General features: G+C 42.6%; 2 protein-coding genes and 1 long non-coding RNA gene across 4 annotated transcripts in view; 2 read left to right on the top strand and 1 right to left on the bottom strand.

Annotated features, from left to right (window-relative positions):
- Positions 1 to 36, top strand: part of LOC132455929 (uncharacterized) — a 459-nt gene extending 423 nt beyond the window's left edge. Inside the window, exon 2 of the long non-coding RNA XR_009525346.1 lies at positions 1 to 36. This exon is cut by the window's left edge and continues 72 nt beyond it. This is a non-coding gene — a long non-coding RNA (uncharacterized LOC132455929).
- LOC132455923 (E3 ubiquitin-protein ligase UHRF2-like) overlaps positions 1 to 10,600 on the top strand; it is a 32,395-nt gene extending 21,795 nt beyond the window's left edge. Inside the window, exons 12-16 of one of the 2 annotated variants that reach the window (XM_060050008.1) lie at positions 738 to 875; positions 1,643 to 1,871; positions 2,056 to 2,210; positions 5,435 to 5,533; positions 5,956 to 10,600. In XM_060050008.1, coding sequence (XP_059905991.1) covers positions 738 to 875; positions 1,643 to 1,871; positions 2,056 to 2,210; positions 5,435 to 5,533; positions 5,956 to 6,102 — 768 coding nt within the window. In that variant the 3' untranslated portion in view covers positions 6,103 to 10,600. The remainder of the gene's footprint in view (positions 1 to 737; positions 876 to 1,642; positions 1,872 to 2,055; positions 2,211 to 5,434; positions 5,534 to 5,955) is intronic. The other variant, XM_060050009.1, reaches the window with a different exon arrangement.
- Positions 9,995 to 15,971, bottom strand: oaz1b (ornithine decarboxylase antizyme 1b). The gene is given in 6 exon segments (XM_060050012.1): positions 9,995 to 11,156; positions 12,236 to 12,321; positions 14,002 to 14,174; positions 14,575 to 14,661; positions 14,663 to 14,714; positions 15,771 to 15,971. Coding segments are annotated over 6 exon segments (651 nt in total). The 5' UTR covers positions 15,893 to 15,971; the 3' UTR covers positions 9,995 to 11,025.
- Positions 15,972 to 17,492: the final 1,521 nt, after the last annotated feature.

Consider the following 17,492-nt stretch of genomic DNA (forward strand, 5'->3'; position numbering starts at 1 on the left):
CAAGGTTATCTGTGGACACAGTGCAGTATTTATAGACAGTAGCCACAAGGTGTATGAAAGGGTACTCTAAAGGAACAGGATTTATAAAATGTAGCATTGATCATTTATGCTGTTCCCAATGTATTCAAAATGATACGGTATAATTAGACTAGACAGTATTTCGAAGTTACAATATTTGTTTTTCAAAAGATACAGTATTATACAAAATACAGTCGTTTCGGTTGAGGGAATGGGTACAGCATAAACACGGTACGGATGTCACCAGAAGCGACGCCGCTACTGCTGTACAAAATGTAAATGTAAAAACACAATGCGTCCTTCTTTACTGTGTCTCGGTGTCGACTGCGGTTGGCATGACTCGCAGAATAAATAACTAGATGGAGGTAATGGAGAGGCAGGGGGAGCTGCATCCCTTACACTCGTCACAGAGAATAAATACACGGAGCACTCGCTCGTAAATACGATGCATTGGTTTTTCTACAAGGCTTAATCCGCCGTCACTATGCAGCAGCTGTGAGTCATGAAATGGGCATGTCATAAAAAAAACACATTGCCATATTTTGATGTTATGTTATTTTGTAAAACCCAACAACCATCACTTTTCCACATCCCTATCTTCGACTACTATTACACAACGTGTGTGTGTGTGTGTGTGTGTGTGTGTGTGTGTGTGTGTGTGTGTGTGTGTGTGTGTGTGTGTGCGTGTGCGCGCGTGTGCGCGCGCGCGACGGGCCCAGGTGGTGAAGTACTGGCCCGAGATCGGGAAGTGTGGTTTCCTGGTGTGGCGGTACCTCCTCCGACGAGACGACCTGGAGCCCGCCGCCTGGACCCCCGAGGGCCTGGAGCGCAGCAAGAAGCTCAGCCTCGCCGTTCAGGTGAGAGGGGCGGGGCTTATGGGGGGCTCCTCTGGGGTCGGAGGCGGGACTTAGCGAGAGGGGAAGAGCATCATGAACCGGCCTTACTGTGATGGAGCTAGAGGGAAGGTTGAATAGAGAAGAACTCCCAATACGGATAACCTTGTTGATGATGATTAAGTTATAATGTGATTTTTTAACGTATCCAATAATTCAATATATTTCAGTGTTACAGGTTATAATAACAACTCTATATCTGGATGATGCATAATGCCGCAAAAGCATATCATTCTGATAATACACACCTTGCTATGTTTTAAAAGAGTGAAGAAGGGGAACTACAGGCCTTTATCAGAGAGATGGAATGGTAGTGGTGTTAACAGGTGTATCTCATTAAGTTAATTAAGGGGAGGAAGGCTGGAGGTTCCCATAATTAACGTCATGATGCACTTGTGTTCGCCCCACTAGAAAAACCTCTGTGCCCAAGGCCCATTCTCTTAATATTCTCATAATCCAACGTTGAATATTAACGTTTTACCATCCCTCCCTTCACAATGTGGTGCAATCCACATGTTTCTCAGCGGTGAATACTACTCATAAAGTACGACATCAATTAAAACCGTGTCTGACCCGGGGTGCTTTGCATAATCCCCCAAGACGGACAAAACAACAACATCCAACTGATTCTGAGCTTTTCTCCTCCACCTGTATTTATGTTCTCTTTCTCTTTCGCTCTCTGTCTCTCTCTATCTCTGTCCCGCTCTCTCTCTCTGCTTGCCCGGGCCCAGTACCCCCCAGGCTACCTGGAGGCCATGGCCAACAAGACCAAGCGGGAGGCCAGTGCGCGGGGCGGGGGCTCCGGCCGGGGGAAGCGTCACCGAGGGCGGGGCCGGCCCCGGATACACCCCAGGGTGGAGGAGGTGAAGGAGGAGCCAGGGGAGCAGAAGCCAGTGACCATGGAGACGCAGCCGGTGCCTCGGAGGAACGGAGAGGGGCAGAAGACCCCCAGAGCGAGTGGTGGGGGGCTTTTGTTCATTCATACATTCAATCGTTTATTTATGTAGTTATGTATTTACTTACCTGATTAATTCTCAGCCATTACCTCAACGGTAATGGTTCAAGGAACACAAAAGTGCAATTGTGGTTGTACTAGGCCAAATAAATCTAATTGTGATACTGTCGTCTGCGTGTGCGCGTGCAGCAGTAGTGACCACAGCCGCGGAGGAGATCCCTGCTAAGAGGATAAAGGTGGAGGAGTCCTTCCAGCTGTCTGTCCAGCAGCGGCAGCTCATCCAGGAGGACACGGCCAACAGGAAGCTCTGGGACGAGGCCATGGTGTCGCTGGCTGAGGGTCAGGTATGTGCCCGTCCTCCATTTTATTGAGGCAAGCCAAGGCAAGGCAACTTTATTTATGCAGCACTTTTCATACACGAGGCAGACTCAAAGTGCTTCACATAGAAACATCGTCATGCAATAAAATGTAATAATAAAATAAGATGGATACGTTTAAGATTTAGCATAAAGGTAAAGCAAACATAGTTAAATAAAAATTATAAAATGGATACGTAAAAGATAATAAAGGCAAAGTTAAGTAATAAAATAAAATAAGTAATAAGTAAAGGGGAATAAAGGTGTAGTAAGACGTACGTGACATTGCGCCCTCAGACTTATCCCAATTTACCCTCAAACTAACTTGATCAATTGAAATATTTCAGTAAAAACGATAGATGAACTAGGGTAGAACCACCGGAAGTTACAAAAAAGACAAAAGTGTGCCGAAAGCAGTAGACATTCATTTGATGGCTAAAATAAGCAAAACCAGAGCAGCTCAAACCATGGGCGTCAGTTTGGTTTGAAATGTGCTGGGGACAGAGACGCATTCGGAAGTGGATTTTCAGAAGTGCTGGGTACAATGAGGATGCAAGATTTTCTCTTTAGTGCAGGTAATGAAAGGTTCTGAAAGATGGCATGCCCATGTAACTTACTAATGAATAAAATGTATCCAAAAAATGGGGATGTCTGACACGTTTTATGAAGAAAGCGTTTCCAAATAGCATATGACCCACTATTTTCTGCTCAATGTGCCCAATGTTGACAGAGTGACATGACATGCCTAAGCTACCAACATAAACAAAGAAGAGCTAGGTAAGGAAATAAACTACGTGTTTAAGTTCAGAAGGGGCAAACCTGTGGCTACCAACAGCATTACAAATGTCATCAAGTAAAAAATTGTTGCACAGCTGAACGCTATATCACATCATGAGCTTGCTGCTCTCAATTCACAACACACATCCATCCAATCTAAATCAGGCATTCTGACAAAAACTCATGCTCTCCCCACAACAATTATTCCAGAATTTAAGCAAAGCAAGAAGGACGAAAGTCACTTTGTGTCAACAAAAGACCAACGACTCCACTATCGTCATCTCCACTATACCCAACACTGTAGGAACGCAAACAGTGGATAAGTTAGGCTACTTTGTGGCTAAAGCTAACATCAATTGCAAGAGTTAAAATAGCCGACTACATTTAGGGCATTTAGCAGACGCTTTTATCCAAAGCGACTTACAATAAGAACATTTGTCACAAGAAGTGCAACAATATATCGCTGTCGGTACAGTAATGATGTTCATAGAACCGGGTGCAAGTACAACAATCGCTAGGCTAACCAATTCCCGGTGTTACAGCAATGGTAGCAACTACTGCAGTTTCTACACAGTTAAGTACTATAATACAACACAATACAATACAATGTACAATGGTGGCCAAAATGGGGAGGGTTGCTATGCAGAGTCGAGGTGGTCTCTGAACAGTTGAGTCTTGAGTCTTTTTCGGAAGATGGTGAGCGACTCTGCGGTCCTGAGAACGGCAGGGTGCTCGTTCCACCACTGAGGTCCCAAAACCGAGAAAAGTTGTGACTTTGCTGATCGAAATCTTAAGCAATAAATATTGCGTCTTACCTTTATATATGTGGCGGTTGTCTGCAGATGCATCCCGTGGTGTAGCCTACCACATCCATTTATTTCAACATGTTATCGCACTGATACTGTCAATGGTACTAGCAATCTGGTCTTGTGATTTTTACCTATGTATTCAGGCTAAAATGACTTGATTGTCTGATACCTCATCATTGCATCCCAGCCAAAGAGTATTGGTATTAAAGGTCCCATGGCATGAAAATCTCACTTTATGAGGTTTTCTAACATTAATATGAGTTCCCCTATGTGTGTGTGTCTGATCACACACACTGTAACGCAAGTGTTGTACACTTCTTTGTTATTTGGATAACCGTTCTGCTGTTGGTGTTATGGCGCATAACACGTCGGTTCTCTGACGTCTCTGGTATTTCCACAACGATACTGTAGTGGGGGTTATCTCAGCCATGGTTGAGAAGGAATTGGGGGAAAGGAACTTTGGCTTTGACTCCCTGAAGTATGTGAACCACGACATGGAGGAGAAAGGGATTGTTGCCCGCGATTGTCTCCCGCCGGAGCCCCGCTGCCCGCTGCCGCGAGGCACCACCACCGCGAAGCACCACCACAGCCCGCTGCCGAGGCTCCGGCGGGAGACAATTGCGGGCAACAATCCCTTTCTCCTCCGTGCCGTGGTTCAGTCTACTTCAGATTGATGTGGAAGTGGAAGAACCAGAGATGTTGGAGAACCCGACGCAGTTGTTTGAGATTCATAATATTTTCTGGTAGAGCACTCATCTTTTGGCCGTGATAATATATAATATACGATATAGCGATGCATCCACTGTAAACAGAGCGCATGGTACCCTGTCAGACAAGCTGCTCAGTCAAGGCACACCCCCACCCTCCTCCTTGACCCGCCTCTCTCCTCCTCATTTGCATTAAAGCTACAGACACCAAAACAGCGCGTTTGGGGAAAGCTCAATGTGCGACTGGCTCATAGTGGCTGTAATTCTGCACCACGGCTGAATTTCGGGAACGTCTTCAAATACTGTGTTAGGGGCCCACCAATATCTATATTAAAGCGTCCATAAAGTAGCATGCCATGGGACCTTTAATACCTCATTCATTGTCTAAGTCAGACTGGCAGCTCATACAAATATAATCCACCACTACGGTGTCGCAGAGAGGACATCTAGTCTATTAACAGGCCTTCCCTGTGAGCTCAGTAAGACATTTTTACAGAAGTGGTAGCATTTGTAGGTTGCATAACCGACGGATCTCAATATCACGTGTTGCTAAGAAACAAGATAGTTTGACTTGCTCGAGAGACACACAGGCATTTCATAAGGTTTTGTTGATGTGTAGTGTGTGTGTGTGTGTGGCTGTTCTTGTGCTGGTATGTCACACCTAGCTCCACACGTCTTATTTGATGTGTCTAATCATTTATGGTTTCAAAACACCAATCAGTATCTTTTGATAAAAGCATCTGCTAAATGACCTAAAAACATACAAAATGTATCAGTGTGTGTGTGTGTGTGTGTGTGTGTGTGTGTGTGTGTGTGTGTGTGTGTGTGTGTGTGTGTGTGTGTGTGTGTGTGTGTGTGTGTGTGTGTGTGTGTGTGTGTGTGTGTGTGTGTGTGTGTGTGTGTTCGTCCGTCCGTGCAGAACTTCTTGTGCAAGGTGGAGCAGATGTTCATGTGCGTGTGTTGCCAGGAGCTGGCCTACCACCCCGTCACCACCGTGTGCACACACAACGTCTGCAAGGTAGGAGACCCTCGACTCGACAACACCCTGTCGTCCCCTGTCATTGTTTGACTTTAAAGGTGCTGTCGATAGAATATAAAGGCTATTATTTGAGTGCGATTAGTTAGAAATGGCCTCGTCATCCGTGAGCTATTAGTGAGTGAAAAGTACTGTGAGAATATCTGTTCTGGCTGGACGGCACCTTCCTCTCTATAAGACCATATCGATTCTAGTCCGCCCTCGCTCCCGGCATACTTCTGACCAATCAGGGCATCTCTTGCCTAATTGATATGTAGGGAGGGGAGCCGCGAAGGAGGGGAGTTTTTTTGTGGTTGTTGCTCTTTTACAATCTCTCATTATCTTTCTTTCTTTCTTTACAACTCACAAAGCGTACCGACTGAACCTTTAAATACGTTTGTTTTATTGATATCCTTTCGCTCTAGACGTGTCTCCAGCGATCGTTCCGTGCCGAGGTGTACACATGTCCGGCGTGCCGCCACGACCTGGGCAAGGACTACGGCATGGGCCCCAACAAGACACTCCAGATCCTGCTCGACCAGTTCTTCCCCGGATACAGCAAGGGCCGATGAGCTCGTCTTCAGCGGGAAAATATAACACCCACACGACACTCGCAACCCAACGCTCCCAACAGAGTTCACCTCTTACTTCCCAAAAATACTCATATAAGCTCCACGTTTAAAACGCATAGTGCAACAGACAGAAAAAGGAAATAGCCCCAAGTCAAACACACCCACTGCATATGAAGTCATTTGTGTATATGGTAGCCCCTTGCTAGACCACATCAGAAACGGATAAACGTTTGGACCGCCTCCATCCTAATCACCAGCCTAAATTTAAAACCCCAAAGGTCCGGATTGCGCTTTCTTTCTATCCAGTAATTGTACTCACTGCCACACTGTCCGCCGATGCCATGAGTTCATAGTTGTACCTCAAACCAGGCAATGCATGTCTGCCAGACCTTGTGTGTTAGCTTCTGTGTACCACCCAAGCAGTGCGGGGTCAAATTACACTCATTAGAAGGTGTGAGTACTTTAGGCATTCCTGTGCCTAATCTACTAGCAGCATTGTGGGAAGACTCATGTGGCGAAACCACTCAACACTTTTTCCACACCGTTCACAGTTTGTATTTATTTTATAAATAATAAAACGCGTTTAGCATAATTTACCTGTGGTGGCAAGGAAATCAATATTTGTACGGAGATCGTAAAATGTTTAATGTCAATTGAAGCACTTTAAAAACATTTGACATTATTTTCTAGCCTTCGTATGAAGTCATATTTGGCAGCAAATGGTGAGGCAGTATTTTGGAAATGGATATGGATCCATACAAGCAGCAGGTTGGTTTTTCTTCAAATGTTAAATCTAGAAAATGGAGCTAAGCTACCAAGATTAAGGAATTTAAAGGTTGGGTATGGGATTTAAATCTTGGACAAATGTGAAAGGTTAAGCTAATAAAAACTGACATTTAGGTTGAACGTTAATCAAATTGGTATTAGTCTAGCTAGGCTACTGCTAATGCTGGAGCTTGGCTTGTCTAGCTACTAGCCTGCTCTCTACTTATATATTTGTTGCTATTATACGTTAAAAACTGCAGTTAAACCCAGGTCATGCAGTACAGATGTACGCTGTTTATTATTGGGGGATTCTTTTTTTAAGATCTCAATTACAATATAGACAGGAAAAATCTAGTTTGGAGGATGTTCAAAATGAATTGAGTCTCGTTCTTTGATTCTCACCAAAAGTTTGTAACTTTGTCAACCAATCGTGACAAATAACTAACACAAGTTAAACGTCTGATGGAGGACTCCCAAGTGTGAATCTGCGATAGAAATTAGTTCAATTCCAAGTTACTAAAATGGATTCTGTCAAATGTATCGTAGGAGAACGCCTTGGCTTTTGTAGGATAAAAAATCCAATGAATTATTATAGTTTTATTGACTAAAATGATCATAGGAAATATGGAAAACAGCAGTTTTTCAGGGAGTCACTTTACAGTCACTTTTATCGAAAGGGACTTTCAGTGATTTGTGATCCAGATCCTGCTCCTGACGAGCTGGCCGTTCCGCAGACATGTGGGTCGCATCAATACCTTCCTCTCCTCTAACCTGATTCATTTCCTATGTGCAAAGGAGGTTTAATTCAGGGGAAGCCGTCATCATTGGTTTTAGGTCCATGAATGTGATTATGGACATAATACAATACATGGAGGCTGATATTCAAGCACAAGGAAGTTTCACAGATACATTCTGCCAGTAAAATCTCCTGTTGCTTTAAATTGAGACTTTAACAGCATTCCTACCCCCAAAAATTTAAAGGGGGTAGACTTCCTTGTCATTCTGATTCCATTTTACAATGTCAATCACCTTGTTACCCTGGGTATAACCAAAAAGAAAAGCATTCATAGAATAACTTGGTTGCACAATAATCTACTTGATGCTATCAAAAAATCACTGCGGATATTCAATGTAATTGTTTGGTTGTGTGACGTCGTCCCAGGTCGGGATTAGTCGTCACAACAGCACACTTTGCAGTTTATGTATTATTATCTACACATGACAATGGTCAAGGCATTACGACTTTACAACTAGAATAGTGTACAGTAATTATGGTCACAGATTTTACATGATGAATGCAGATTTAGCAGTTTGTGTCATGTAATTTGTCCAAAAAGTACAATAACAGTTTTCAACATACAGTACCTCTCTTATTTGCTCATTGCCGCGTTAATCAGAGCCATCTCACTAGCCGGCATGTCTATTTCAATGGTTCAGCTTTGCATTCTCATGTAATAATACTTCATTGTATTTATGATGACTCTTCGTATTCTAATTGTTTACGTGGACAACAGTGAGTCACATGGTTGAAACTGCAACTTGGTGATGCAACAATGCCCGAGGTTGACAGAAATACATCATGGAATCTTAGTTAGCTGTACATGTAATCCATTCATTTGATGTGGCTACAAATCAACACCAAACGCCACAGTCGTCAGAAGCTAGATTGTAATTTGGGTAGAGGAGTTACCCCATGTTATTTTCTGATTGTCTTTTGTAACATCCTGTGTCCCATACAAGGTTTGCAGTGGGTTTAAGTCTGCAAATACAGAACCCTTCACTTGTTGATGAATTTTCAGTCGCCCGGGTCTACAACAGGTATTTCGCCAAAGGCTGTGGGTAGGCCGTTCCCAAGGGGACGGAGTCTTAGCTGTCCCACACACAGGTTCACGCGGAACGAGATATTGACGAGGTCTATGAACCCAACTTGGTCCCACACATTTTGCTAGTCCCGTTGAGTTGTTTTTTTTGGCTTATGTTTGGCTGGCTATTTGTTTGTTTTCCGTGGCTATGTCCTCGTTTCCTTTTCTGCAAGTTCTTGTCTTTGTTTTTGTTTTTTTTAAAACATGCAAATCCAAAGGATGCTATCGCCTCTAAATCTAACTGTGACGTACTTAACTTTTAACACCGTTGTTCAAGCTTGCTTGACCATTCCTTCTTCTCGGATGGACTGGAGATCTACTAGTCTTCATTTCTGCTGCTGTATGCGCCCCCCCCCCCCCCCCCTCTCCCTCCCCTCCCTCTCTCCCTCCCCTCCCTCTCTCCCTCCCTGTTCCCGTCATTACCCTCTGTGCCCTTCAGTACTAACGTTTTTACTAGACGTCTTGTGGACGCTTGGCTTAAGTGTTGTGTTTTATGTTTTTTAACTATTGCACTCTTGACGAAGAAAAAAAACGATTGAAAAGACAGTCACGGTCATCCGGTTTCATATACTGTGTAATATTATGTATGTACGCCTTTTGTGTTCAATCATTTTAGTTGAGTCGTTAGTCATGTTGATGTGGAGGTGTCGGACCATGGCAGTGTCATCGCGTCATATTGTGATCTGAAATTTTATACATGTTATAATACTTGATATGTACCTATTAAATATTTTGATTCCAGAAAACGACTCCTCTTGGAATGTTTTTCTTACCTGATTCACTTGAACCGCATTAGGTTCTGCAGTCCCCAAGGTTTTCAGATCAACAAAATGTTTAGTTGCTTCATACAATACTTGGCTCAATCAATAAGTAGGCAGATTAAATGTATATGAACTCACTTAAACGTATTGCTACAATTAATTTAAATTATTAAGTGCAATTCTTGCACATGCTATATTAATGCTTTCCTCATTTTATGTGTGAATCCTCTAAAGTTATTAGAAGTACAATTATACAATTGCATTGAGCAAGTAGTTATAGTAATCCACTGATACAAAGCATCAATTTAAACGGCACACATTTAGCATTTAATAACAAGAATGTTTGGATAAAAAAAAAATCATACAAAATATAGGTATCAGGACAAATATCAGTTATAGCCTAGCTTCAGGATCTTCCTTTGAAATAGTGGATATTTGCATAAGTATATTGATCTAAACTAAAGATGAATGGTATGAATCAGTGGGTGTAATTAAATAATCCAATGACATTTTCTATAATTACTTTATTATCACAGAAGCAGGTACCACTATGCGGTTGAACAAACTTTAAACTATAATGTAAAGGATTTTAAAGGAATGCTAGTCCAAAACTTCAGAAATATTATATAATCACAACAATTTCTCTTTACTTTAAACAAAAACAAAATGCTACAATAACATCAGGTATACATCACAGAAAGAAGCCAAAACTGAGGCCTCTGAATCAGTCACATGCAACAGCATCCATGTTTTTCACTCAAAACCTTACATATCTAACTTGAATTACTATCCAGCTATAAAGTACCAATAATTGGGGTTGTTGCTCAGAGCCTTGTGTACAATCCCAATGCTTATAATGCAGTGCCGTCCTACAGACGACACTTGGTAACTGCAATAGGATACGTTGGGAATCGGGGATGAAGTCCTGATGTTCGGCACTAGAACCAGTGACATGAAGGCAAGGCAGCCATTACACGTGTATCCATCTGACGTTTTTGTTGTACATTCAAGAAACGAAGAATCCTTCTTCTCAGTCAATGACCAGGGGAACCATACAGATAAAAAAAAAAATGCTAAGAATTTAACAAAAACAAGTTTGCAATTGCAACACGCTCATCCAAAAATCCAAACGAGAAACAAAAAATCCTGCGGTTTCTTCTTCTTAAAACAACACTGACCTACCCATGAACCTTATATGATGGTAGTTTAATAAAGATATACAGATAAGACAGGGTGGAATCTAAATGCACCTCTAACTATCATCTGGGTGGGAGAACAAAAAGGTGTGCTCGTTAGCATCTGGATTACATAAAGGAGACTTGATTAAAACCTTTTTTCTGTTCTCTACTAAAATTACGATATATAATGTAAACCTATAGAATCAAATGGGAGGTGGGGGAGGATGCAGAGGTAACAAGATTTAAAGCACGGGAGGGGCAAACGACGTGGTGGTGGAAACTAAATCTACTTGGGGGAGAAGGAGGGGCTAAACGGAGTTGGGTCGAGCACAGGGGTGGGGGGAGTCGTCCGGGGAACTAGTCCTCGTCCGAAGAGTCCCTGTCGAAGGTGTAGGCCATGAAGAGAACGTCAGGACGAGGTGGGACGAGGGCATGGCCCGGTTTCACAATCTCAAAGCCCAGGAAACTGAACGTACGCACTAGCTTGGCTGGGGGAAAAGAGATAAGAGTTAAAACAAGTATGAACACCATTCATAATTATTACAGATTTGCAGTTTACACTATTAAAGATGTGGGGTTTATAATAGGGATGGGCACGAGTAGTAAATTCCAAACTCGAGTGATCGACGGAATTCCTCGAGGATCAATCGAGTACTCGTTTAATCAAATCTATTTTTAGAATGCAACGCATCTGCAGCAGGAATAGGCCTAATGATGAACGGCAATATTACCAACCAAACATGTAATGCTTATTCTCCATCAAAACAGTCAGAGTTGTCAGAGTAATCATTATTTATTTTTGCAAACGTTCAAAACACATTTTCCTTACAAAAATAAATATGCGTCTCACAATTTAAATCACGTTGAACCAAGGTTTAAAAATAAAATAAAAAAAGTAGCCCAACCATTTCAAATAATTTAAAGCTGCAAATAAAACGGCCGCAAATGGACTATGGAAATACTCAGCGTTGTGACCTTCTCTACACGGCCGGGATTACACACGCGTCTTGCGGCGGTGAAAATAGCCGACACACTTGGTTGCTGCGGGTCTGCTTTCCCAAACTCGTTTCAGGAGCATATGTTGCCGCATAGTACTTGTAGTACTCTGGTAGCTCGATTTCGCTTGGCATATTTTACATTTCACCTTATGATCTCCTATTTCTTTAAAGTATTTAAATTCTTCGCTGCGCTTTGCTTTAAACGCCATCTCTTAACTTTTTGAATTCTGGCGCGCCTGCACACGCCACGGAACAGAAATTTGATACATTTAATTTGCTTTGTGCCCACGGCATGCGTTAGTGGCACCGCACAGAAAATTGATACATTTGCTTCAGAAAACTTTGTTTGTGTGTGTGTGTGTATATGCAAACTCGAGTTTGCCTGTCCACCAACCGAGTTCATTTGTAACGAGGAGTACTCGAGTAATCGATTCCTCACGCCCATCCCTAGTTTATAATATTACAGATGTGCGGTTTATACGATTACAGATGGTCGGTTAATACTATAACAGATGGGTTTATATAGGGGCACCGTGTGGTGAATATTCTGCGTGTCCCCGTCAACTTACCACGTTCCTCTCTGTTCTTGTAAAAGCAGACAAACACGCTGTCGACTTTCAGATGTTCTTCAGCGTACTCCAGGAGAGCTGCCAAACTGGAAGGAAAGACGACAAGTCCCGGTTAATCAGATGACGCAAACAGAGCCACTCGATTCTTCGCAACACTAGAACATGAATCGCAGGCTACACAAACACATTGGCCAATTTCTTTGGTAGAAAGGGTTCGAGTGTCACTTCCAACCTCAGAGTACATTAATCAATTTAATAACACTGCCCTGAGAGTCATGTTATAGGCGCAGTAAGGGGGCATTTATTGGTTAGAATAAGTTTTAAATAGCTCTATGCTCAGACGGCCATCAATGACACTGAGTGTTTGGTCAGTCACATGGGTCTCCCGGTCGCTCTGCAGTAAACAAAACACATTTTCTGGAATCATTTGCCCACTTTATCCAAATCAGGAGAAAAGTGATTTGCCGCCTACAAACAAGATTCCAGTGTAGACTAACAATGGTGGAACAGTCAAAGCTCCCCTTTGCAGCACACCCAGGAACGTCTTACAAAACCAAACGGGTCAAGCGAAAAAGAAACAACTGAAGAAAAGGAAGAGGAAGAGAAAGCTGCCAGGCAAAACACAGCTATCATGCAAGACCCGCATCTATGGTGACGTGTGGGTAAGGGAGGGGAGTGCTCACTGCAAAGACGGATAGGAAGTAGGGCTGGGCGATATACGGGTAGTAAAATTTATACCAGTATATTTTTGAAAGATATGTAGTCGAGACAATATCGCCATACTAGGTATATTGCATTTTATTTTGATCTTGCCTTGCGAGCGCTATTTTATAAGGCCGACCGCTGCTCTCTGAGCCTACGAGAAAGTATCACTGGCGCTCGCTGTGTGTGTGTGTGTGTGTGTGTGTGTGTGTGTGTGTGTGTGTGTGTGTGTGTGTGTGTGTGTGTGTGTGTGTGTGTGTGTGTGTGTGTGTGTGTGAGCCAGGAGAGCGAGCGGTAGCGTGCGTGTCAGTTTAGTGAAGTAATGGCCGAGTCCGGTTGTGTGTATGAATAAGTACCCAGCCTGTCAAGAATCGGTGGCCGCTTCATTCCGACCTATAAGCATCATCCCTTTGACCCACTGCCGGTCAAAGGGAAGGGTGTTGACCCCGAGAGCATCGGCCCTGGGTACGCCTCCCCTGTGCGGGTTCTGCATGTTTCAAACAGGCAACACCGTTGTTTTTTATATTACGCGGCTCTTCTCAATGCTGTGGAACGTTCCGTTCACTTGCATGGGCCCTTCACAACTTCCGGCGGTGAATTTATATTTGATAATTCACCATTGCTATGTATAATTGACCGCTGTCAGTGCAAAAAAAATTTTTTTTTGCCTCTAATGACATCTTTGGTATCACTCCTCAAGTAGTCCGGTAACTTGTCAGCCCCAGCATCTTCTGTTGCTAAGCGACGTCAACGTCTTTGGCAGACTATTTCTCTGCTGATCAACACTACGAATGCTGGTTACAAATAAATTGTAAAAAAGACACACCATGAAGTTATTTTTTCGTTGAGGCAAGTAGCGGTGTAATAAGCGGGATCTTGCTTCAGGGCGAAGCAAGACACCTCCGCTGCACGTCGGTGTCCTGTTCGCCCTTTCGGGGCTTGTTTCCCGATAATGACCTGCGCTCTATACATTATCGCTTACATATCTAATGACTATAAAAGTAATGACTATAATATTCCTGTCAGGGCACACCATGAACAGATACTTCTGTTCATGTTCTCACCTCTCCTTGCTGCCCTCGGGAAGAGGGTCTTGGGGTATCTCCACGTAGAGCGCGTTGCTGCTCAGCACAGCATCCCACTGCACTGCCTTGGTAACAGTGGGGCGACTCTGGAAGTGGAGCATGCCCGGGCGACCGTTCCCCGCGGGCTCTTCAGTCACTGTTAATTTCCTGTCCTGAAAAGGTTAAAGGAAAAGAGAAAATCAGACTTAACCTTGTAATGCCGAAGCATTAACTTTGTCTGCCTAGTCTACAACGCAGAGGTAATTATGGCTGGGGCGATTGACTTTGCGTCATTGACCATTCCCGTTGTTTCATTGTGGCGTGTAATAGAATAAAAACAGGTGAATGTCCAATCAGACCTGAAAATATTACTGTTTTCCAGACCCTTTATCCAAAGTTACTTTGCACTGATTTGATTTTTGTCGTTGATACATGGCATCAAAGTAAGACTGCAATCCCCTTTTAACTGTGGCGTCCATTGTATTTGACAGATGAAAAAACGTCAGTGTTATGCCAACATTCAGCCCACTGTTTTTGAGTACATTGGCACTAGGAACGCAGGCCTGAACTCACCGAGTAGAGTGGCAGAGCTGAAGGAGTGTGATCCCGTGCGCCATTCCCTCGCCCACCTGGGATCTTCAGGGGTGGGAGAGGGGCATCAGGAGCACCACAGAGGCCCCGGGCTGCGGGTACTACTACAGTGCAGGGCCAGGCTAGCAACGGAGAAATGGAAAAGCTAATGATTAGTAATTGGTAATCTCGCAGCCGAGTTAGCCTCTCGTTCGTTATGGGTTAGGGCAATTGTTGACTTCCAAGCCTTGTTTATTATAGCGTCAGTTATTTTAAGAGAACTTCTTCCTTGTACGTCCAATGTTTTTACCAGGGACAAAATTATACATTAATCATCTGAATCTTAGGTCATAAATCACTAAAATAAATTGGAAAAATGTGTGCAGAACAAAGATTTTAAATTAGTTATTTATCATCAACATGGTGATTTACTAAGAGTTTATTAAAAAAAATGTAACCCTAAGATTTTTCCCAATTTCATCTGGCATTTAAAAAAAACAGTAATATCTCTTTGATTATGGCCCATTAAGCGCCACTTCCGCGATGAAACCGTGGCGTCATTCGTAAACATGCCATGGACCTACGACTTCCGGAGTGGATTCTGTTTGTCAGTCACCATCGTGTCAATGCAAGTGTACTCGACATTGTCTTATTCTCTGAGTTACCTTTTAATAAAGTATACCCTTATTAATGTTGAAATCCAATTACATTGAATTTCATGTTCGGTGAAATAATTCCGTATTTGAGAAAAATAAAAATTAGCCCTGTAACCGTTACAATAAAATAAAATTAACTGTATAGACATGTGCTTTAGTATTTAAGATGAGACCCTCAGTTAATTTGAGATAAACCTCAATCCAGTTTGTGTCATCGGATAATTTGTCATGGGCAGCCGATGTTTACCAAAGTAAAAAATCTGTTGTTTGACAAAGCCCTGGATACAGTCAATGTTTGGTTGCTATTTTAAAGTTTGTCAGCTCAAAAGTGGATGGTTCACCAACGCGATGGATTGTGTGGACTTGGGGGGTTGGTCAAAATATCTCCACTTGTACACAGTCTTTGATCAATATAAGTGCGAAGTAAAAGGTGTTCTTCCGTAGCTACTAGGCTAACGTTAGCTTTGCCCACCCATCCCCCACAGCTAGCTGTGACGTGCTAGCTAGCTAGCCTACATAAATGCAGTCCGTCGATTCACTTACTTGCCAATCATGTCACAGATACTACTACTTAAATCAGCCATGGCAGCAAAAGTCTGTTTTCCTTCTTTTTCGCGAGCAAAGCAATGACTGTTTAGGATCCGCTGGAGGTTGGATTTTACCATCCGGCCTCGGATAGAGACACGACGTGCTGTTGCTCTCTGCTATGGTCGGCTGTGGAGTGATGCTCGTCAGTTGTTGGGTCCGCTGCTAGACGGCGAGTGTCACATTACGCTCAGTGACACCATCACACTTCCGCTTACAGTATGTCTATTATACTATTCTGTTAGTCTATCCATCCCCCACTCCAAGTTTATTTGTGGCTTCTGTGTATCTGTATTTGTTTATGTGTGTTTGTCTGTGTGTGTATATATATATATGTAAATAAATATCCATATATATGTGTGTGTCTATGTGTGTTGTGTTTGTTTGTATTCATTATAAATTTATTTATTTTCGATTTGGAGAAAAACAAGCCTGACAGTATATATATATATATATATATATATATATATATATATATATATATATATATATATATATATATATATATATATATAGTATTACTTCCTTATTTCATGGCAAAAGTGGAAATAAATAGTTTTTTTGTAAGAGTATCATCCATAAAGACTACTGGTGGCAGGTGGCAGTGGTTCAGTAGCATTGTGGCCTCACAACAAGAGGGTGCTTGGTTCAAACACAAATTTCTCTCTGGTTCCCTGCAACACCAAATACCTATATTTTAGGTTAATAACTGCCGTTGCCCTTAACCTGGCCAAGAGGCGATAGACCTGGAGTTGGTTATTGGACACTGCACTGTCGATGCCCACTGTCTAATTGTGTGTGTTGTAGGCCTACTTGTGTATTGACAAATAAAGAATTGCCTTCTTCTGGGTTGTTCTTCTGCCTGATCGATCACCAATCAATCTTTGTATCTGATTTGTCAGGTTTCTAATAACACATAACTGCTCAGTTTCCAACCGTGACTAAACGTAATCATGTTCTATTCTATATTATCTGAACATTCTTCCCCGCAACACATTTACAGAAGGTTTAAACCACCTATAAACGGACTTTGTTATAGAATCCTTGACATGCGCATTTCTCAGTGAAAACCCTCATACACAAACATTGACGTGTGAACTGTCGGTTCATAAGCATCCAATCCAGTGAGTCAGCAGATAATTTGATAAATAAACAGACGCAGCTACAGAGTCAACACAAACAGATAAAGGTTTGCTCTCTTGTTATGAACACTCTCAGTTCTTCCTTGAGCTTCAGAAAAACTTAAGCCAATGACAGCAATTAGTAACAATTCCTTGTAGGCCTATTCACATTACTTTGAGCATTCCTGAACGTGCCCCAGCACACAACGGTGCACAAAGACGGTCTAGTGTAGGCATATTTTTAGATATGCCCATTATTTTATTTAGTAAAAAAAGAAGGTGTGTGTGTGTGTGTGTGTGTGTGTGTGTGTGTGTGTGTGTGTGTGTGTGTGTGTGTGTGTGTGTGTGTGTGTGTGTGTGTGTGTGTGTGTGTGTGTGTGTGTGTGTTCGTGAACGGGTGCATGTTAATGTTGTATTCTCTTATCAACCCTCCAATGCTTCTTCGTTTAACCGGTTCCACGAGGAATTTGTGTAATTTTCGTCCTTGGCCAATAGGGCGCGCACCTGCCATTATGAACCCTTGATTTGCATAAACCGCCCAGGCGAACCGCCCTAACTT

The sequence above is a fragment of the Gadus macrocephalus genome, chromosome 4 (assembly GCF_031168955.1).
Source record: "Gadus macrocephalus chromosome 4, ASM3116895v1".
Lineage (NCBI taxonomy): Eukaryota > Metazoa > Chordata > Actinopteri > Gadiformes > Gadidae > Gadus > Gadus macrocephalus.